At 40.1% G+C, this 23,629-nt stretch overlaps 1 protein-coding gene across 6 annotated transcripts in view; it reads left to right on the top strand.

The window, feature by feature from the left end:
* WDFY3 (WD repeat and FYVE domain containing 3) overlaps positions 1-23,629 on the top strand; it is a 155,452-nt gene that overhangs the window by 35,876 nt on the left and 95,947 nt on the right. For all 6 annotated transcript variants that reach the window (XM_050973456.1, XM_050973452.1, XM_050973457.1 and 3 more), the window contains one exon: positions 14,682-14,892. In XM_050973456.1, coding sequence (XP_050829413.1) covers positions 14,713-14,892 — 180 coding nt within the window. In that variant the 5' untranslated portion in view covers positions 14,682-14,712. The remainder of the gene's footprint in view (positions 1-14,681; positions 14,893-23,629) is intronic.

The following is a 23,629-nucleotide window of genomic DNA, read 5'->3' on the forward strand; positions in this document are numbered from 1 at the left end:
TGGCTTTTTCCTTGGTATCCTAGCAAATGTTCTTGCAAAACTACAAATTAAGAAGGTACACCTTAGCAGCAGAGAGTGGTGCTCCAGTGGTGTAATTGGAATTACAGAATGCTGTTAAAGTTTCATGCCCCATCTTCTGTCCCAAAGGGAGGGGGAATATTGGTAGAGCCATTGCTGATAAGTGATAGCTGGTGAAAGGCAAGCCTTAGGCAGTCCCTTGGAAAGACTTTTAAGTCCCATGAATTGAAACAAACTAGAGGCATGGTAAACCTAGTTTTAGAGCTTTGCCTTGTTTGATTTTAATTTCAGGAAGCTGCCTGGGAGAAATCTCAAAGGCACATTCCTGTAGATGCAAGAATAACTGTTCAAAGTGCTGGGAGATGAAACTGATGTGCAGCAATTTTTATAAGTGAGGAAATAATACTGCAGAAGTGGGCTACCACCTGCCTGTGTTGCAGTGAGAGTATATTAAAAGTACTGTTAACTCCTTGGTGTTGCTAAAAGATATCCACAGGAGAAGACAGAAAAGTAAAATCAAACTAAAGAAATAAGTGTATGATAAAATTGTGAAGGAATATGTGGATGTATAAGAGAAGAAGCGTTTCTTTGATTATTGATTGCAACTATTGTTGCAATTAAATCTTAGTATTGAGCATTCATTTACCTAATTATTTCATGTGTCTTTGTTTGCCAGCATATTTTTGGATTTCACTCTGCTTATTGCATTGTGTTTGTTTTAAAAATAAACAAGAAAATAAGAGTAGTTATTCTGTACGCTGTTTACTGTCTTAGAAGAAACACAAAACCAGAGACAAGGATTAGCAACTGAAAAGTCTTGTTTTCTCTCTTGTGAGGAGCAGGTTCTGTCACCAGGTTCTTTGCATCCAGAAACAGCCGAGCACAGTGCAGGTCATCTAAGTGAGGCCATACATTTTCACAGATGCACTGCAGAAGAAAGGACTTGCATTTAATAACTACTCAGTGATTTATGTACCTGTAAATGACATTACAGTGCATTTGATAGACAATTACTGTCTCTTTTTTTTGTTCTCTTCTTAATGTTTTTTCCTTCAGCAAGGAAGTCTGTTTCCTTAGTGTGAGTATTGTGTGTATGTGTAGGTGAATCCAAGGGAAAAATGTGAATAAACTCCATGTAAGCAGTTGTACTTTTACTAAGTGGATGCTCAAGCTCTCTTCTGGGATAAATGTAGTTGGAAAGCAGTGTCCAGTATAGTCATTTGAGTATCATTCTAGGAGAATTCTTTTCAGAGAACTACAGCTTCAATCATAATTTGTTTTCTGTACCCTTAGTTATTGCTAGGGGAAGGGGCAAGTGTAGTGGTGAGGCATAACATGCAAGTTTGGATAACATAATGGATTTCCTTGGAAGATACTGCCACTTCTGAATAGTTTTTGTTATTGAAACAAAACACCTGGCAGTTCTAGATTGTATGGTCCTGTACATGAAAGTAGCATTGCAAGCTAGAACAGTGTTAAAAACACAACAAACCAACAAAGCCCTGAAAAGCAGAAGAGTTAATCAAGAAAATTCACATTGCATCTGATCCAGATTCTAGAAAGGTGTGTCTCTTGTCCGTAGTTTATTTTTTCCCCCCAGAATAATTAGTTCTATTGTAACCAAAATTGAAATTTATTTACTTTCCTGTGTGATAAGAGAAGCAGGAAAATGTCATCTTGCAAATTAATTTGTAAGCCATGATACATCATTCTCCTTTGCAGTGGTTGTACTGCAGACCAGATGTCAATTTGCTTGGGCACACAGTTTTTCATCTTGATCCGGTGCTTGTGTGAGTTAGATTTATTGTTTGTGAAGCAGCTGTATCAGTGACTGGGGCCTGTGCATTGGCCAAGGGATCTCTTCTCTGGGAGTCCCAGCCTGCCGGGAGGGAGCAGCTGCTCCTTGCTCACAATCCCTCCCGCCTGGGCACTGGTACAGTCGGCGCGGGGGCTGGTGGCGCAAAGCTCGGCAGAGCCGCCTGACTGCCACAGGGATGTTTACTGACCAAGGGCTGGCAGCACCTTGGAGGCAAGGGAGCTTGTCTCCTGTCTCTAGTGTCTTACAAGGGGACGACTTGAAAATTAAGATGCTGGCACTCAACTTCAAGAATTCAAGGTAGGATGAGACCTAAATGAATCCCAGCTACTTTTAATTCCTTGCATGATAGTTTTCCCCCACAGACTAAAATTTAATTCCACGACTAGCGCGTGCGAAGTTGTACCTCTTGTTGTCAGACTTGCTGTTATAGGAGAAAGCTGTGATCGATCAGAGGTTTAGTCACAATCCAGTGATATTTTTGAACAAAATGAGTAATGTACCACTGCATAATTTTCTGTGTTTAGGATGTTGGCTTTAGAGAAATAAGTTAAAAGTAGGTAGTTGATATTTATCATCCCAGCTAAGGAAGAGAACAATTGATTTTATTTGTCACATGGGTAGTTTTCAAAATACAACTAATACAAGCCTTGAGTGCAGTAGTTTTGCTGTGAAGCAAGCTTGTTATCGAGTTATGTTACACATGTTCTAAGAATTCTAACAAGTTGGAGAAAATAATACTAAGGTAGTATTTTCCCTGTCTCTTGAGTGCTATAGGTTTCATTTTTTCTCTTTGAATAAAGAGAAACTTTTGGGGGGATTTCTAGCTGTCCTATGTAATCTTGTAATACACTGCAAACTGGTGTCAAGAAATAATTTATTCACTGTGAAATACAGCTTTTATTTTGGCACTATTGCCAAGCAGGACTAGAACATGAGTAATGAAGAGAAAAACAAAATAGTTTTGAAAGTAGTTATGGTAAATAGTAAATATACCAACCTCTTTATCGGCAATCAAAAATTAGAAAAATAAGTATAGGTTTTCTAAAGTGTTGCAGCTTTTTCCCTTTATGAGAGACAACAGCTTTAATATACAATAAAATATCTATGCCCACTTCGATCATTTAGTAAGTGTGCCATTGAAAAAAAATTCATTGGAGAACTGGAAGAATCCATTCATTTGAGTAATTAATATTGCTTTTAAAGTCTGCAGTTTTAGTCTGCTTTGTAGGTTTGTGTTTTTTCTTGTTAAGTGTTTATTTTGTGGAGGTGTTTTGTCTTTTCTTTCCCTCTTTTGTTTTTTCCTGTTTAATCCTTTATCTGACACATTCACTGCTGGATATGGAAACCTTGTAGCTCTGATGGGCTACTTCTAAATCCAAACAGCTCAGTCCTGCCTTTCCCAGAGAAAGCCTGGGATCTGTCCCAGGCTTTCTCTGCAAGACAGTGTTCTGGGAGCAGCAGTCTCTTGTGTTACTGAGGAGCTAGAGCTGTTTTCTGTAAGGAAAGGTTCACAGTCAGCTCTTTGGTCTTTGCTCTTTGCTCCATGTGATGCTCTGAGAAGTGTTTCCATGTGCAGTCTGGTGGAGCTGGATCCAAAACCACCCTGGGAGCCCAGGACATAATGTAGCTCTACCTGCAATCCTCAGGAAGACTGAAGATGAGACTGAGAGGGGTTGAATTGCTTTTATCTGCAATTTGTGGCTGTCATCCCTAGAGGATCTTCTGCCACCCAAAGGAGAGGGGTCAGGGGAAGGAGAACCAGAAGAGAGGGAAGGTGAGGAGAAAAGACAGTACTTTTCTCCATTGTTGCAATTCTTGCTTAGTTACACAAAGCATAGGAATCTTTACTGTTTTTCCCACTGGTGGTGCCTCTTATTAGGAGCAGCTGAGGGAAGGGGGACTCCTTAGCCTGGGGAAAAAGAGGCTTGAAGAGGACCTTACTGCTCTCTGCAACTACCTGAAAGGAAATGCTAGTGAGGTAGGCGTCAGTCTTCTGTGCCAAGTAACAGGATGAGAAAAAATCCCAGAATCATTAGGGTTGGAAAGGACCTCTGGAGATCATCCAGTCCAGCCCCCCTTCCAAGGCAGTGTCACTTGTAGCAGGTGACACGGGAGCATATCCAGGTGGATTTGAAATGTCATCAGACTCCACAACCTCCATGGGCAGCCTGTTCCAAGTCTCTGCCAACCTCAGTGTGAAGAAATTCTTCTTCCATATTGAGGTGGAACTTCTTGTGTTTTAGTTTATGGCCATTGCTCCACATCCTGTCACTGAGCACTGCCAGAGAGTCTGGTACCATTCTTTAGGCACCCACCCTTGTGGGCGTTAATGAGATCCCCTTCAATCTTCTCTTCTCCAGACTACACAGGACCAGCTTCCAGAGTCCCTCCTCACATGAGAGGTGATCCAGATCCCTCGTCATTTTTGTGTCCCTCCTCTGCACCCTCTCCAGTAGCTCCTTGTCTTTCTTGTCCTAAGGAGCCCAGAATTGAAAGCAGCACTCCAGATGTGGCCTCACCAGGGCTGAGTAGAGATCACCTCCCCCATCTGCCAGGTGCACCCTAGGATCCCATTGTCCCCAGCCATCAAATGTCCTCAAGTTGTGCCATGGAAGGCTTTGATTGGATATTAAGAAAAAGTTCTTCACAGAAGGGATTATCAAGCATTGAAAGAGGCTGCCCAGAGAAGGGGCTGCTCCAGTCATCATGTTTAAAAGATGTGCAGATGAGGCAGTTGGGCACATGGTTTAGTGGTGGACTTGGCTGTGCTGGTTTAGAGGTTGGACTTGATGATCTTAAGGGTCTTTTCCAGCCCAAGTAGTCCTTTGGTTCTGTACTGTATGATATGCAGAACTTTATTCCAGTGGAACTCAGTGTATGCCTTTGGAACATCCTAATTTCAGGCAGTAGATAATGTGTATGCAAGTATTTCTGCTTCTTTTCCATTAATCTCTGGGCTGAATTGCTAATTTTAAGGTCTTGGGCTGTTTTATTTTGTTTTGCACTTAGAAATACTGTGAACATGCAGCATAAAACATTGGGGTTCACCCTTACTTCCTCTTGCTTCAAAAATAAACAAGCATTTGTTCTCAGCCTTTAATGCTGATTTAAATGCAGATACGCTGCTGGTTTTGTTACAGTCGTTCTACCTCGATGGTAGCAGAGAGAAGAATTTTATTACATCAGCCAAACATGTGCTGGTAGGATAATTTTTTTGTTTTTCTTACCTGTGTTGTTAGAAACAAGGGTGGCTCTATGGAGACAAATTTTACAGGTAATGGCCTTCTACTTACTGCTCCTTCATGTGCAAATTTCCTAAAGGCAGAAGAAATGTTTTCTTTTTGGTGTAAAAATGGCTGGTTTACATGGCTGCAGGAAGTTTTTGCTTTAAATTTCTGTTGAGAAGGAAACCCACTATCATCGTCGCCACAAATGGGGACTGTGCTCCTGTTAAAAAAAATTCAGTGGTTTTTTAGCTAAATGTGAGAACCGTGCTTAGGGTCACTATTGTCATTACTGAACATGTCCTCTTTGGTGCTACTTTGCTTCCTGCATGGCCTTACTGGGAAGATATAAAGGCCTGTTCCAGTTTTGCTGGTTTCCTTTCCCATCTCCTCCACCGCACCCTCCCACTCCCCATTACTTCGAAAGATGAGTAGACCAGAGCACTCTTCCCCATTCTTGATGGTAGCTCATTGTTTCACTATTGGTTCAAATGCAATAACTTTCCTAGGAAGGCTTTTTTGCTTTGCTTGTTTACTGTGAATGCAAGAGCCACTCTCCAGAGCAGTGTTATTATTCCTATGCTTTAGTTGATGTCTGCATTCCAACTAAGCACACGCTTGTCTCCTCAGATCCCATATTATTTTGCATTTTTGTGTATTTTTCTGTGTGTGTCCCCTACCCTTTCATCCTCTCACCTCTTTTTCGTTTTCTAGGGGCTTCTTAGCAGAATTTTCTCTCCTGAATTCATGGTTTAGACATTGTCATGCAGTTTCGGACTTCAACCTAAAATTTCAGTTCTGCTATATTCCCAGTGGGCTCTGACTAGTATTCTGTTTGTCCAATTAATGCAAATCAGTTTATTTAGGCCTTTTGAAAACAAAACAAGAAAACCAGCATTCAAAGATGCTCAAGATATTTTACCATGGACCACATCAAGAATTCAATTAGAAGTTGCTCTCCAAGATATTGAGGAAGCAAATAGTCTGTTCTGTTTTAGTTTGAGTTTTTAAACCAGTTGTTACCTATCTTTGTGGTATTCTGTGTATTTTTTCTGGTGCTGCATAGGTTAGTTGGTTCATAAGCTTCCGATAAAATGTTCCAAATTGATTCCTCCATTTCAGGTAATTTTGCTAAGCTGCAAATGTTTTTGAGATGTTTCAACTCTGCCAGCGTATGTTCAAAACGAAAATCATGTTTCAGTATTTACTTTTCCTCAATGTGTTTTTCAGCTCCAGCTGTTTATAGCAGTATTGAGGTTTGCAGGATAATGTAAGTTTGCTTATCTACTGTTTTGTCAACCAGCAAGCGGAAGTGGGGGTCATTCCCACCTCAAATGTCCAGTTACAAAGTTCCAGATTAACATTAATCCAACAAATTATAGGTTCTAAAAGTAATCTGCTGGGTTTATAATGTATGCATACTGGTTACACTGAAGAACAGAATTTCTGTTCCCTCAGTCCAAAACTTGTTAACTTACTAGGCATCATTTTTCTATAAATAAGTGTTTCAAAAATACATGTTGGTGAGCAATGTCTCTATTTTTGTCATGTTTTGTGTCTGCTTCAGCCAAGTTGGACTTTGCTTCCGCCTGTCAGGATTTTTGTGTTACACATATTTTTGTCTCCTCGGTTAGTGTATTTTTCTGGTAAAAAATGTCCTTTGCATTCCTTGAGTTGAGGAGGAATTGTATGTCCAGAGCTAGTTCAGACTTTGTGACACTTAGAGCTGGACTGTCAGCTTTGAGACCATCAGAGGAGTGGAAAAAATGTCTCAGTGGTATGATTGCACAAGCAGGGGCAAATAGTGTATTGGAGCCTGGGTGTCTATGAATGAACCACCTGAAGGTGCTAATGCAGATGTCTCCTTTCTAACATAATACCTGCATAGAGCCCTGTACTTTGATCTTCTCTGTAACTGATGATTAGGGGTAATGAAACATGGCAAGATGGATTTATTTTCTGGAATGTCCATTTTTCATCTCATAAAGCAGAAAGGTTTCTTTTACACATGAAGAGTTAGTTGCAGGTCCTCAGCCCAGCAATATATTTCTGCCTTGAAGGAATTATTGAAAACCTTTTTCTGGTGTGAATATTGTCTTTTTTCTCCAACCTATGCAGATGCTGTGGAGCAAGTATGAGGTATGGAATTTTCAACCTTCTTTGATGGCTGGCAAACCTTAAGTGGTTTTTTGGAGATCAGATCTGTGTTTATATGCAGATGAGGTGGTTTAAGACTTTGCATTGAAATTCACAGATGAAGGTGTGTAGAACCCAGCAGTCATATATGGACTTCAGGTAGCCTTAGGGTTTGTTGGATGGTATTTCTTGGTCTTGTGAAGAGATGAAGGACCATCTGTTACAGATACCTCAAAGATGAGGTTTTCTGCTCTTCCTAGCTGGATACAATATTCATTACATGCCATTTGGCTTCTGAAAAGTGAAAATTACTCATTCAGTTCCCATGATGTTTTTCAAAAGCTGATTTTAAACAAGTGGTGGATTTAGCTATTCAAATGTTTACAACAGCAGATTTACTTTTTGGTTCTCAGGATTGTGTGATAGTTCGAGGAAAAATAAGAATTCTCCTTTCATTTTAATTGAAAAAGATGTAAAGTGTAGAAAGGCAGACACCTTAAATCAACATGTCTCCAGTTTAAATAGCCTGTATTTGAGTTTTCTGGCAGTTTGCTTTTTCATCATTTTCAATTCTTTAGCTTGGTTATGAGTTTATTACTGAGCTGAGAAAATGGAAGTCCTTAAGTCTTGTTAAAGGCTTTCTTAAAGAAAAGCAGTACTGAGAATTGGGTTCATGGTGATGACAGATCATAATGAGTGCTAAATAAAGATGTAGGAAGTGGAATTATCATCATCCAGCCAAAAATCACATTCTAGATGCAGTGTGGACAGATTTGTTCCCCTTAGGAAAAGGCGGCACACATTTGCTTCCTTGAGCACTGTCTCGTCTTTACTCTCTGTAAAAGTAACTTGCAGTTCTGTTTCATCAGGGTTTGAGTTTTGTACATCATCCCCAGATGTCTGTGGGCAATGATTGCAGTCACATGCTTTGCCTCCACATGTGAATGGGTAGTCCTTCATGCCAGGTAACCTTTGTTCATTGCTACTGCTCTGAACAATGATGTTGAAGCAGGCTCTTCAGTTCCAAGGGCATTCTGAATTGTGGAACTGCACTCAAGGTATTGAAGTTGTCTGTGCTTTTCTTGACAGAGATAGCAACGAAGAAAAGTGATGCAACTTCAGCTGTGGTTTGGAGAAGTACTACACACTAGTTTCAGCTGGGGTAGGCTTATTTTTTGGAGATGGCAGAAGAAATGTTTGTAGCCTGGAAATATTTTGTTATAGTAGTGCAAGTAATTTTGGCAAATGTGGTTATCAAAGCACTAGAAAACACAGTGACAGTAATCTTCTAGATACAAGCTTTACATGGTGAGTCAGGAAAAAATAGTTTATTTGCAGAAGTCAAAAGCAGTACTCTATTTTCTTATTTTAACAAAATGAAGTGCAAAAAGTTGATATAACTAAAGGTCATTGTCATTTAAGTTATTACTAAGTAAGAATATGTGCATTACTAATCTTTAGCAAGACAGCTCTCCTCCATCCCCGCAGCATAGGTCAAAAGTATCACTTTTATTTAATTGTTGTCCTTTTACACTGAATATAAAACATTAACCTTCAGGAGAGTACAAACCACAGGAAATCTACTCTATCAGCACTTGCTATTATGTGTCATTATCATGAATAATTTGTGGGAAATCGAAGAAGAAGAAGACTGATAGTCCATGATTTATAGCTTTATCTTTCTCAATAAACAGTTACTAAAGTTCTTCATATTTGTTAAAGCATTAGGAATTTTTGTTTTTGCAGAGATTTCAAGGCATTAAGGTCAGATTGAGTATAAGAATAGCCTTTCTAATATTGCAGATAACAGAGAAATTTTATCTTTAGCTGTCATCTGACGGGAGTTCAGAGAACAGGAAAAACATGTCCTGAATAAGGATAGCAAGGCTTTTTTGTTTGTTTGTTTCTTAGAGGTATTAAAGCAAAAAATAGCTGCATTTAATTCTCAGGTTTGGATACTACCCTTTGAACTGAGACACCTCTGTAAGCAGCTCTTCAACCTATATGAACAGACCAGCATTAGCTCTTTCATTCATCTAAAAAAGTCAAGATTGTTTTTAGGTGGTATCATAAGGTTCCTCAAGAAATTTTGATTTTTTTCAGTGCAAAGGAGGAAAAAAGCCAAACCATACACACAAAAGTCATGACTTTGAAATAATAGTGTGACCTTGCAAATCCTTGCCTGCACACCTTCCTTAACTTCCTTCATGGTACTTAGCAATACTTAAAAGGTAGAGTGGGAGTTAGTGGTGTTTTCATGTTGGGGAGGTTTCTTAATGAAATAGTTCCTGTTTCAGCAAGATGACTGGATATTTAACAAGAGGAAATCATAGTATGGGAATAAGCACCCTTATAACTGGGGCAGAATATGTGGTTTGCTTCAGGCTCTCTCTTACCAGGCAACATTCCCCAAAGGCATGTGTGCCAGTTCAGTCTGTCGGGGAGAGCTCATGGCATCCTTTTCAGCACCGCAGTTTGCTTATGCATGATTTTCTTTGTGTGTGAGTAGTTGTTTTGTGTTTGGTGGCAGGACTGGTGGGGGGGAAGGGAATGGGAGGAAGTAGTTGTGTTCCTCACTTCCCCTCCTACTGATGTTTTTGTCTACAAAGAGAATTTTTTATTCCTGCTCAGTTCTAAGCAAAAATGGATGTGTATCTAGCCTGTTACAGCTCTTTATTGTTTCCTTTGAAGGCCAGACAATGTCCTTTTGAATAGTGCATATTGATGATCATCTTCAGAATGTTAGTACTCGCTGCATGGGTAGGGAACCTGAAATTCAGGAAAGAAGTAACAGACCTAGTGGGGAGGGAGCTAGCAGGTGTGGAATTTACTGATCCTAGTGGACTTCTGAGATCGATTATAGCAAGAAGACTTAAATTTCATTTTGCTGAGATAGTTGGGGTGGAGGTGTGTACTGGTGTCCCATTATAATCTGCAAAGGGAGAAGTTGATTCCTGTTTCACTGCTAAGCTGCTGATGTAATAAGAATATAGTGCCTGGAGAAACAGGCACTTGTGACTGTAATTACTAAGCAGTTAATTACCTAGCTGCCTATTTAAATAACATCCTTTTGGAGCTAGATGCAGAGCTCAGATTTATAATAGCTGTTGTGAAAATGAGTGTGTCTCATGCAGCTTCTTTCTACTTTTTTTTCCTTCACAAATGTTTTGATAGCTGTAGTAGTATTACCCATACATTATCATACCCTAACTCAATGATTATGTGTGTGTGTTGTGTTTTTCTTGTAGTGTCTATTAAGTTGTTGGTGTTTTCTGTAACGTAATTTATGATCATTTTTTAAACAGCTTCCACTAACAGTAGAAAACACTTTAAAATATTTTGAAGGGTAGAAATTAGGTCCTGTGAAACTTCTGGAGAATCTCATGGGTTTATCTTGTGAGATTCCCATATAAACTTAACAGAATAGTCAAGAACCTTGGTGAATGGCTTTATATCAGAGCTACTCAAATGGGTCAGCCTCGCTTATGCTCATGGGGAAATGTGCAGCCATCTGACAGCCTGTGGAAAAAAACAAAGGGCAGTTTTTAAAGTGAGGATGCTTATGCTATGCTTTCACTGCTTGCTTCATTTCTCCTCACATGGAGATTCTTCTGTTTCTACCACTAAGAGAAAACTGTAATGTTTATTACAAGAGCAGTGGTTTTATTGTGCATGTTTGTAATTAACTCATCAAGTGTCTTATTTTAGTCTTGGACCATTCAGAACATGATGCTCTGCAACTGCCAGTAATCCATGTTTTCAGCTCTAGTAGCAGAAGATGGGTACAATAGGCTGAAATACTTCAACTCTCCTAAACTACGTGCCTGCCGCAGTGGGGCTGCATCATAGAACTTCCACTTGCTTAGTTTGCTTTTTCAGGATAACTTCTTCCTCGGTTTAAAAAAGCCAAACCCAACAACTGGAATGTCCAGCTCACAGGTTCCCTATGAAGAGTGTGCCTGCTTGGACCTGCTGAGGGAAGAAACTCATCAGGGCTGTGTAGTAAAGAATATGGGGCAGCAGTGGGATGTACGTGCCAGAAGAGGGAATGTGAGGCAGGGAAGAGGCTCCTGTGCTGAGAACAGGTTTCTGTCCTTGCCACTTCCACAAAACTCCTCTTGAGGTTTTTGGAGCTGCCCTCTTACTGCATCTGGGTGTACTGGGTGTTTAGTTCTGAGATCACAAGCTGAGAGGAGAAGGACATCAGCTGGTCTCTAAGGGACACAACACAAGCAAGCAGAAAGATTCAAGTATTGCAAGATTGAAAGATCAGCTGCTCTCCAAAGCATCTTCAAATAGATACCATATTATTAGACATCATCAGTTTTAGCATAAGGGAGGGTGTGTGTTCATTGTGTGGCTGTTGAGGCTGTTGCAGTGCCTGTGCTGTGGGGCATATCTGTGAAAAGAAGTTGGTTTATTAGTTGTGATGCATTCTGATCCCTGAGGAAATGCACTGTTATGTGTGCAGCGCGGCCTTTCAGTCCAGGTTGTAGGAACCAAGGTGTAGCATCATGCTCAGAGGGATGAAGTAACAAAATGCCAACCAGCTGCTCATGAAGCATCTGCTGAGAGAGGCAGGAGGCTCTCTGGGGACTGTAGGAAGTGAGTGAGCAATTTAAGACTCTACTGCAATGCATGTGCAGAGCCAGGCCAAATTCAAGCTCTACAATCATCTACAAGACTGGTGTTCCCTAACCTTTGAGTTTGCTTGTCTTAATTACTGCACAGGGTGCTTGATTGTCACGTGCTGTAAACAAGCAGTTGTGAGCAGGTGAAGTGGCTGTTACTGAAAATACTGGAATCTTTTCATTTTTGACATTAAGGGGTCTGCCAGGTCTTAGTGCTGAATTCCAGTCACATGTAATGGTTGCAACTGACTGAGGATTGTGCAGATACTTTCACTTAGAATAGGAACATCCTTTTTTCTAGATACTTTTTGTTTATAGTAAAAGGTTTAGGTATACTGCTTTCTCTTCTGCAGGCCTAATTCTAAACAAAGAAAAGATCATTCAAAATATTTGTAGAGGACAAAATAGCAATACAATACTGCTCTGTCTCTGTTCACTTTCACACATCTAAGATTTGGGCCTAATGCTGGAGTTCCCATTGCCAACAGCTCTCTTCCCATAGATCATCTGTGCTGTGATAATCAGAGAAAGTATCAATGGATTTGGACAGGCAGAAATAAATCACAGAAATTCTTTCAGCTTTTATGTACAATATAGTTCAGATTGCCTGGAGTCCACACTAGCATTTTTTCTAATAAGAGAGAAACACAGTAGAAGACAACTCTGGAATAATTCCAGAAGTAGTAGGGTTACTTCTGGAAAAAAAAAAAAAAAAAAAAAAAAAAAAGAGGTAATTAATTGGAATTACATCCTCTCCTCCCCTCTGTAGTGGGGAATAGACAGGGGGGACCATGTCTGAGTTGAGGAAGTGAGGACTATTGTAATTGTTCTCTGCATTTGTCATCCCTTGGAGTTAACTGCCACGGTGGAGTTAAATAGACCAAAGCTGCAAAATGCCATTGCAGTAGGCTCCTTTACACTGGGAAAATAGTGTGTAACATTTCTTTGGACTTCTCTGACTATCCAAAACTTATCAGATCTATAATTACAAGTGTGGCTGAACCAGTGTAAATTTCTGTTTTAGGCGAGTGGTTAGGCTGAATAAAGCAATAGAATTTAAAAGAAAAATTTGCCACATGAGCAAAAATCCACAGCAATCATGGACTTGATGACAGTATGAATTATGGCTGGGTATATAAGTTCTCAGCATTTTGTGAATCATAAAAAGAAATTTAAAACATTGTCTTTTAAAGATTTTATTAAAAAGAAGATGCAGACTTTTTCCTGCTGCTTAGGCAGTGAAGGTTTGGGTCTTTGAGCTCAGATGTAGTTATTCTACAATTCTGTTATTCTACCTGTTACAGCAAGAGAAGCATCCTCAAACTGAGGAGTTTGGTTTGGGTTTCTGAAGGAAACCGTGTTTTATTTTTAGCTGTGTGATTAATACTGATTTGAAGTCTTGCCTGTGTTATTTCTTAGGGATTATATACTAAAAGGCAACATTCAATTCTATCTAATTTTTCCCCAGTTGTGAAAAGCCAGTGCACATTTCCGGTATGGACTTAGAGTTGCTGGCTTGTAACTTATCTTTCTTGATGACTTCTCATTTTGTGGTTTATAAAAATAATGGTACTAAAATGTTCATTAGCTTTAGTTCCTAATGTTTTACTATGTTTTAGTAAAAGACTTTATGAATACATTTCATGAACATGGTCCAAAAAGGTATCTCTTTCTTAGACAAAGAGATAGGGTTAGAGAGAAAAGATTTTTCTTTTAATAATGTTTCTTAATGGTAGTTAATTGCCTTCACTTTTACAAACATAGTTCCAGTTTGTTATTGATGTTATTTTCCTGGCTTTAGCATCCAGCTACAGTCTTTCATCACAACTTAATCTTTGGGTTGGAGTTCTTCAATAATGTCTACCTTCCCTTTGTTACTCTAATTACAGCACCTTTGGAAGCACCACTTCTCCTTTTATTTATTGACCCTTCATGGTAACCTCTCTTTCTGACAATTTAAATAATTAATTTCTTTAAGTTTCTTGCTGGCATTTTCTACTCTTGAATAATTTTTACAGCTGCTACTGACCTTTGGTTTTTCAGCTACATTTAAGCAGTGAGATGTAGGCATTGCAATTCTGTGGAGTATTTCATTGTTGGTGGTCTTTATATATGGAGCAGAAACTGTTTTCCATGTGTTCCTCTTAATCCTTCCCTAACATGACCATGGTTGTGAGATTAGTCCCTTTTGCTGCAGTGTCCAATTGGTTACATCTGTTTAGGGATTTATCTGTTCTGGCTCTCACACCCCTCGTACAAAGCCCTGCCTGATAGATTTCAGTTGCACAGCTGGAAGACTTGGTCCATGTTGTTTTGAAGACTGAGGTGTTATTCTTCAGAGCCAGTAGCTGAGGGGTAAGATGAGCAATAACTCCACTGGATAGTTTTGTCTCTCTGTCACAGTAAAGTCAGGAAAAAAGAAATCTATGCTTGTCTCTGTGTGATAAAGCGAATGTCAGGGAGTTGGAAGGTCTCGTGTGATTAGATTTTAAAGTACTGGTTTTATTCTAGAATTAATTTGAGAATATTTGCATTGTGTAGATAACACTGTTGTAAATGCTGTGGGATGTGCACCGAAGGATCATAAAACTCATCCAATAAAAAGTACCAAAGCATTTTGCAGTGTTCAAAGCCTGGCCAGCCATGCTTTCTGCTGGAGAATATCAGATGTTTTGCACTTGCAAGTTGTTGGCTTTACATTCTCCTAATCAATGCCTAGCATGGAAAATTAGCTAATGCTCTTAACTCCAGTGTGGTACTTCCTGTGAGGGAGGGTGCTACGTATTTGAAGGCTTTGGTGGAATAATGCCTCAGTCTCCTGTACTCAGCAAGTTCCTTTTCCTTTCTGAACAGGATACAAGGGAGCTTCCAGAAGTCAGCCAAGATGAATATGGTGAAGAGGATCATGGGCCGGCCCCGGCAGGAAGAGTGCAGCCCCCAGGACAACGCGCTGGGCCTGATGCATCTGCGGCGCCTCTTCACGGAGCTCTGTCATCCTCCACGGCACATGACCCAGAAAGAGCAGGAAGAAAAACTTTACATGATGTTACCTGTGTTCAACAGGGTAAGCCAGGCAATTTGCAAGAAGTGTTTTCTTTATTTGAATTGTTTGCTTTTATTTTGTATTCCCAAGACCTTTTGGTTCTAGCACAACAGGCTTTCTCCTATTGGCATACTTTCAATTTTCCCCTTATCCTCAACGCAGTTTTGTGTTAGGGGATGAACTTACCTTTGGAGATTTCCTTTTCTTATCACTTTTTCCTTGAGTGCAATCCACAGATGCATGTAGACTGACAGCTTTTCTGCAGTGCTCACTGCTATTATAGTCATCTGATTTCCAACCTAAACTTCGCAAGCAAGTTTATACCCACTTTTTTTGTGTGACAGTACCGTCCTTGAGTCTAAATAGCTCTTCTCCCTTTTTTGCATTTATTGTACTGATGCATATTTAGAGGTAGCAATCATAATACGTCTTGTCAACTTGTTTTTTCTAGGCTACATGAGCTGAACAATTTTTATTTCTCATGTGTTCTTATCACCCTTATAGGCCATTTTCTATGTATTGAGTCTGAATCTCCCTTCATGGACAAGGAAGATTTTGACCAAGCAATCTGTAGGGAATGTATAATAGCCACTTTTACTGTGGCATTCGTATTTTGCTACTCCCTTGTACTTAGGTGCTGTCATCTTATTGCAAAGCTCCCATACCTCCTCAGTGATTTCTCATGGGCAGCTCCTTGCAGCACTGCCACCTTCTTCCTCACAGCACTGCCAAACTCCAACTCTCTTCTCAATTAGCTAACCCACTCTTTTATAGCACTCATCTTCATTGGACATAGCTGTGGCCTGTTCCTAATCTTTGGTGATTAGTACAGCTGCAACTCCTCAGGGGCGAGATTGCCTTCTGCACTATTTTCTTACATTCTATCCCCCCATAATCCCCCTTTTTCCTTTAATTGCAAAGTTGCAGCATCTCTGGAAAGATATGTTTAAGTAAATTGATATTATAACATATTCACACATCTCACTTAGGACTAACAGTATACAAATGTTCAGGCAACACGTCACAGTAAGAACATACATTTCTAAGTTCTGATTTAGTTTTGCTTTTCACAGTCTAGAACATCATCCTAAGGCTTTTCATAAACTAATGTTCTGTTTACTATTTTTTGCAGGGCCCTTTGCAAAAGATAGTAAACCCAGTACAAACACTTTTTGTGTAATTTCTGTTTAACTTTGGAATGTGTCTGTGCCCTGACCTTGATTCATTACTCAAACTTACATTACATATTATCAGAAACTCTTATACTTACACTTCTAGAATATTGACAATATCAATAGCTGTACAACTTTATAAGGCAACTCACAAGAACAAGGTAAAGGCTATATATTAGGATTGTAGCAAATCAACAGTTACACTATTTTATCAATAGCTATATGACTTGAACAACATTGATCTAGTATCTGTCGAGTGTGCTTATGCTTATGGAATATAAACTTTTACACTTACACCTAATCAAAGATTATTAGTTGCAATTCACAAACAAAATGCACGTTTCATCAGTAAACAAATACACCATAATGAGTGATAGAGCTACTCTGTCTTCAGCTCCCGCTGCTGCTTTAATAAGCCTCTTCTTCCTTTTACCGTTTTTTGTTGTGTTAGTTGGCCACTGCAAGCCTCTCTTGCCCTGCTCTGTTTTCCATGTAGATGAAACAAACTGTTCTCCATTTGATGTGTTATTTCCCGTTGTGTCCCCAGCGGCTCACCTGTACTCCAGGTGTCGAAATCTGTCAGGTCCGGACCAGCATACCCTGCTGCTCTCAGTGCTACGCTGGGCTCCATCTCCAGCTGCACCTCACCCTACAGCCCAATCCCAAATCACATCAGGTTACTGTGGAGATGGCCACTACACAATTTTAGAAGGCTTCTCTTACATGTTGTCTGTGCAGCTCTGTCTCTGCCTCTCAGAGGTCCGTGTTGCTTTTGTTCCAGTGCTCATGTAACAGCAACTTAGCAAACCTCCCCCCATACTCCTCGGGGGCCATGCTATTGCTGAGGCACCAGCTGCTGCTGTGGCCATGCCACTTGCCACTTGTATCACGCAGCTTGTGTCCTGCTGCACACACTGCCATTCTAGGGGAACCTGGCACTGTCCTGGGTCCCCGCCAGACTGCAGCCATACCTTGGCACAGGGCTGGCTCCAACATGCTAAATGAGTAAAGTGTGTAGCATCTACTCGTCATATCCAGCACCCTTCTTCTTGGGGGTGGTGTCTCATACGTTGTCCAGACTTCTAGGCTCTGAGGTCTGCCTGCATTTCTTTCAGGCTCAGGTCTGCCTGGCTATAACTCATCTGGATTTTTAGGCTCCCAGGCTCTTGGTCCGCCTGCTCAGCTCCTAAGCTCCACCATCTTATTGCTCTTAGGTCTGCGGTCGTCTTCCTGAATTACCTTGGGATCACATTGATTAATATTTAAGTCCTTTTTCCCAAGACACCACAGGATCATCTCCTTATTGCTCTCTCTACAGTTCTCTACCTAGATCACCATGGACCATGTCAGAGTCACATCAGGGTCATCAATTGCTCTCATCTTATTGGAAAGTTCCTATACCTTCTCGGTGATTTCTCATGGGTAGCTCCTCATAGCACTGACTCCCTCTTCCTCACACCACGGCAAACAAACTCCAACTCTCTTCTCAACCAGCTAACCCACTCTTTTGCAGCACTCATCCTCACTGGACACCGCTGTGGCCTGTTAAGGGCAGGCCTGTTCCTAATCTTTGGTGATTAGTACAGCTGCAACTCCTCAGGGGTGAGACTACCTTCTGCACTCTCTTTATTTTATCTTTATTTTCTTACATTCTATCTCCCCTCACTTAGGCACTGAGATTTTTGAAGCAGAACTCTGGCAACTGTCACTGGAATTAATAGGAACTAAATCCTCCTGATGTCTTGTATCAGTCAGTTACCCCACCAGGTTATTGTGAGTAATAATTTTGATGGTAGTTTTTGGGGTCGTGAAAGACCAGTAGGTACACATCTAGCTTTCTGTTTTTTTCCCCATTGTGTGCTCTTACTCTTTACTTCTTGGGTGAGACATTTGTGTTTGTATATGCTAGCTCAGAGAACTGGAATAATCTAAAAACTAAAAGGATGTTTTGTTGAAAGTATGGCTTATAAAGGTGTTGAGCAGTGAGCTGCTTGTATGCTTGTGCTGGTTTTGCTGGGATAGAGTTAATTTACTTTATAGTAGCTAGTGTGGGCTGTGTTTTGGATTTGTGCTGGAAATAATGCTGACAATATGGGGATATTTTAGTTATTGCTGAGCAGTGCTTTCTCAGAGGCAAGGCCTTTCTGCTCCTCACCCCACTCCACCAGTGAAGAGGCTGAGAGTGCAAATGGACCTGGGAGGTGACTCAGTGACCCCATCCGACCCAGTGGATATCCCCCGCATATGATGTCAGGCTCAGCATAAAACAGGGGCAAGAAGGAGAGGGAGGTGGAGGGGATGTTTAAGTGATTTGTCTTTCCAAGTCGCTGTTACCCATGATGGGGCCCTGCTGTCCTGGAGAAGGCTGGGTACACTTGCCCATGAAAAGCAGTGAATGAATTCCTTGTTTTGCTTTGCTTGCTTGCGTGGTTTTTTCTTTCCCTATTAAACTGTCTTTATCGCAACTCCTGAGTTTTCTACCTTTTACCTCGCTTTTTCTCTGCCCTGTTCCACCTGAGAGCCATGGGCTGGTGTGATGCTTAGCTGCCTGTTGATGTTAAACTACAACAGTGCTGTGTAGAAAAATTAATCCTAGTCAAGACATAGTTTTACTAGGATTTTCAGTCTACTAGGTAGTGTGCTTTAGTGGATGGATCACTTGAATGCCATTCTGGTGCCCTAGGTCATATTTCTACTGGTAGCCTGTTGTGTGAGTTTGGGAGAAGTAAGCTCAGTTCATATGCCTCCTCTTTAATTTATCTTCTTAGATTATATGCCTTTTAGTTATGAACTTTCTTGATTTGTTTTTGCAGATTAGCACAGTAGAGTCCTAATCTTGCTTTGAGCCCGTGGAGGTTATTTTGATGCAGGTATGCTTAGAAATCTCCCTCTGGTGGTTGCATGAGGCTGATGCTTCTGGAAAATAGAATGCCCCTGCTTGAGCTTCTTCAGTACTTAACTCTGCTGTGCAGGTGGAGAAGAATTTTTTCTTAGCCTTTGTGGTAACTACTGGCAGAAGCATTATATCTATAGAAATTACAGAGGTGGTATTACTGGGTTTAAGTAAAACTAGTGTATCAATGCATGTATAGCAGTCTAAGGAAAGACTTCGATTAGACTTCTGAGGTGAAAACAAAAATCTAAGTTTTAATTTCTCCATTGTTTCTGCATTTTCTCTTTTTTGTTTTCTTAATACACATTCCCCCCCTCCCTTTCCAATACTTGCTGGCTTTGTCCTAACTCTTAACTCCTCCTCTGCACTCTACTGAAACCCAGTTGAAGTTACTTCATGTCTTTGCACCATATGTTCTAACTGTCCTTCATTCAGCTCATATGCTGAAGCATTCTGAAAACCAAATCAGTAGCCCCAAGTTTTCTTTTTACTTCATGAAAATCAGCTCTTGTCAAAGTAATCTCAGGTACCATTTATATTCTTGAGCACATTGTTGGTTTCCATGATTTCTATTTGTATGAATATGTCTTGGCTACTCTTTTCCTCAGTTTTGCCCTTTTTTGTAGTAGCTTTTCCTTTCCCAGGTTCCCCATGTCTCTATTCTTTTTCAGAATCTACATAGTTTTGTTTATGGGCTCTTTTCTCTGAGTCCTAGGGACTCTTTTGTACCCTTCTTTACTGAAGTGAACTTGGTGCTGAGGGCACATTCTTACACATTTGTTTATCAGTCCTACTTCTGGCTGTTTTCTTCCTCTTTCCTCATTTTTCTCCCCCTCAGTTTCCTTGTTTAGTTTTAACATTTCTGTCCTCAAGCTCTACCTACTTTGAGCTTGTGAGCTTCTTGGGGCTGTCCTAGTGCCACAAATACAGGCTTTTGCCAGATGTTGTCACTTCAGTTTTCAGTCTCTAAAATCTGGATCATAGCTTGAGGAAAGCAGGTGTTGTTTCTGCTCTTACACTTTCTTGCAGACCTTGATAACTATTGTCAGTCATTGATGAACTGGGATAATGTAACCCAAACAAAACTGATTTTTCCTGATCAGTCAGATCTCAACGTGTCTCTGTTATAGGGGGATTTTTTTCCCTGCATTTCATGTATAGGCATTCTTCTTTTCTTGTATTCAAGAGGCTGAGCAGTTGGGATGCCATCTATTTCTACTTTTGCAGTTTACCTCTTTAGATTTCTGGTTAATGCCACCTTCTCCTTTTGATGTTCACATACAGAGTCTGCTGGGGCTTCCTCAGCTTATCTAGTTTTATGTCTTCTGGAGTGTCAACTCTTGTTGGTACAGGTTGTTTCGGAACAATCCTGCTAGCTTAGTAACGCTGCAGGTCACAGCAAGACAAACTGTGATTGGAATAAAAAATAGTACAAGGAAAAAAATCTCATTTTCTAAAGAGTGTTGGAAGAGATTTTCAGTGGCAGATATGGTAAATCTTGCTTCACTCAAAAATTCTGACGCAGCTTTTCTCTGAGAAGGGACACTTTTGCTGTCAGAAAATACTAAAACATTATTAGAAATTCTTTCTAAAATTTTTCTTGTTTCTCAAACTTAATCCTTAGCTGCATAAGTTTTAAGTGATCAGTTAGTAACTTTGCTCAAATTCAGACACTGAATCCATCCATCAGTTACTTTCCATGGTTATCTTTATTCTGTCGAAGATTTTGAAGTGTGATAGAGTACTTTTCCTGTTACTGCCTTAAGCAAAGATTATAATGGTGTATTATTAAAGCATTTTTTATTACAAGATTGAGATGTTTTTGTTAGGAGGAGAAACTCAAACAAATTGTGAAGCTCAGATCAAAACTTCTGTGCCTGCCTATATGTGTAGTCCAGAATGTCTCCTATACCAGAGTGGTGAGCTGTTGGAAGTGGGAGCTGCATGTGTTTGGCTGCAATCTGTGTGTGTGCACACACAAAATGCAGCAAGGAGTCCTGGGAGAAGCATTATTTTTGTTGAGTGCGGAGATCTAGAGTGAAGAAGGTAAGTCTCCTTCCCAGAAGCATCCAAGTGGCCAGCAGCTGGCACCCAGTTAAATACCCGGGAGAGACTTTCTTGCTTAGCCATGGGTTTGAGTTTTTTCCTTTCATTAAAGGTATCTCAAGTTTTGTGGGAAATGCAGCTTCATTTCCTTTTTATTTTTTTTATTTTGAGGATTACTAATCAGTGAATTCAGCAGAGCTAAAGCATTCTTAAGTTTGGTTTATAGACAGAGCATGTCTCAAATCTGCTGTGAATAAAACCATCTTGCTAGTTCTGGTAACAAGTGGGTTTACAGACCACTTCTTTTTCTTCATTGTTCAGGGAGGCTTATGAAATGATGAATCACATAGTAATGAAAAGCTAAATTGGTGCATAATTAAGAAAAGATTGGCCCCGTGGAAGAGTACTCAAAAGGCTCCTTTCAGAGTTCAGTGAGTTTGTGGAAGCACTGCTCTACGAACATGGTGGTAATGCATGTGCAGTATGTGAGAAAAGTGGATAGAATGATGAAGAGGCTGCTTTTGAATAAGTGGTACATTGTTACATTACCTTGAAAGAGCCTTGCATTTCCATATTGAAAAGACGATTTACTGCTAAAATGTGCAACACTCTGTTCTTGGTTTTTACTACCACTTTTAGTCTAAGGGTATATAAATATCCAGTGGAGATGCTTATTCTACATAGTGCAAACTTGGCTATGGGGCAGCTAATTAAAATCCACTTGACCTCAGTTAACCTTTTTCCATAACTTTGAGATTTCTGCATTTCCTGGTAACTGCTGACAAATCTGAGCAAGCTCAGGACAGGTAACAGGGCCTGTTTTTCCTCTTCACTTGGTCTGGGTGAAGGAGCTTTAAACAGTTAGTGACGACAAGATGCTAATGTCCATTCTGCTCTAGATAATCTTGCTTATGGCATGTGAGCATGCAAACCTCAAGGCCCTCTTCCCTTCTTACAGCTTTGTGGAAGTTAGGGGCTCTTGGATGAATTGGGAGCTGATTCAGACAACTGCAGAAGGAGGTCTTTCTTGTGAAATATTTAGGGGAAACTTGGCTGGGCATGTTGTGTAGTCTGTAATTCAAATGAGAGGTGTTTTTCTTGGTGTGCAGAAAACAGTTGTCTGCCTGTAATGTCTGGTCTCCTATTTGCTTGCTTTAATGATAATGGTGGTTGATCTTTCCACTATGAGAAATACTTATGCCTTTGGTGAAAATTACTTTTATTTTGAGGAAACCGAGTGTTCCATTTCAGTGTTTTATTTCTGGCTCCATTTCATCATGACTTTGCAATACAAGTAGACAGGAGAAATATTTTTGGCTGTTTTGTGATGTGCCGGAGCAGCTGATACTAAGGGAGGTAAGAAGTCAAACTTTGACAAAGGTTATTCTTTCCTTCTGCGTTTTAAGTCTTCTTTGGTGACTTAGGGGTTCCAAGGTTAGCTGGCACCACAATTACCTTGCATCCTTGTTGGCTGTAATAATGGATTTCACTAGATGTCCCTGGACTTGAGAATAACCTCAGCCAAGTATGTCAGCAGTTTAGCTGTAATAGAATAGCTGGGTCACCCAGAGAAAGGAGACAAGGGTGAAGCAGCTGTTGAGTCCAAATCAACTGTACTCCAAATCAACTGTTGAGTCCAAATCAACACATCCTCCTTCTGGGAGGCTAGTGTTAAACTTAGGTTTTGGTTGAAAAATACTGTCATCTTTTATGCTCATCAGGGACACTACTGAAGGTTACATAAATATCTATAAGGGAAAAAAATTTAAACATGCAGAGACTGTTCAGGTGTTGAGCAGGCTATTCTGTTTCTTCAGCACTAACACAAGTGATGATACCATAACTGGGATCGTGTGCTTTGTTTGATAATGAATATCATGGGTTTATTGTGACCATTTCAGTGCCAGTTTTACATTGGAAATGTGGATAAAGACTCAGTTTTTTGTGCAGTCTTGAATGAAGAGTCAATTACTGCAGCAACTAGCTAATCCATTTTGAGATTGTGTTCCACAACTTAGTGTAATACCACAGAGTTAACACATTTTCCCCTGTTATATGTGATCTAATACATTATTTAATAACAAAATCAATGCTTAATAATGAAGAATAAGTTACTAGAATTAAGTGACAATAAAAAAAAAAAAAGCCTGCTGTTGTGTACAGGGGGATCTCAAAAGAGGAGAGTAAGTCCTTGGGATATTAGCAGTGTGGGAGACTTACTGGTACTGTCAGTTTATTGAGGAAGGGCAGTTTTAATTCTTAGTCCTTTTAAGACACTTTATACGTATCATTCTATTTAGTAGATAGTAAAGAAGTAGTAGTTAGTAAAGGAGTTCATCTTAAAAACAGAAGTCTTGTTGGAGAATTTGTTCTGGTACCCCATTAAGTGTAATCTCAGTCTTTTGGGGTTTTGCAGGGTTTTCATCTTTCAAGAAAATTTACAACTCTCTTTTCCCCTCCATTCATCAGATTTTACCTCCCTGAATGAGGTCTGAATTCCAACCCTGAACATATCTTAGAGCATGCACTGTGCAAACCAGTGCAGTGATGAATGCTGCAGGATGTAAAGAAAAATTTGTAATCTCCATAGGAATACTTCTTCACAAAGGAGCATGGTAGTGATCCTTGTAAACAGAATTATTTTAAT

This window comes from Serinus canaria, chromosome 4, assembly GCF_022539315.1.
Source record: "Serinus canaria isolate serCan28SL12 chromosome 4, serCan2020, whole genome shotgun sequence".
Classification (NCBI taxonomy): Eukaryota; Metazoa; Chordata; class Aves; order Passeriformes; family Fringillidae; genus Serinus; species Serinus canaria.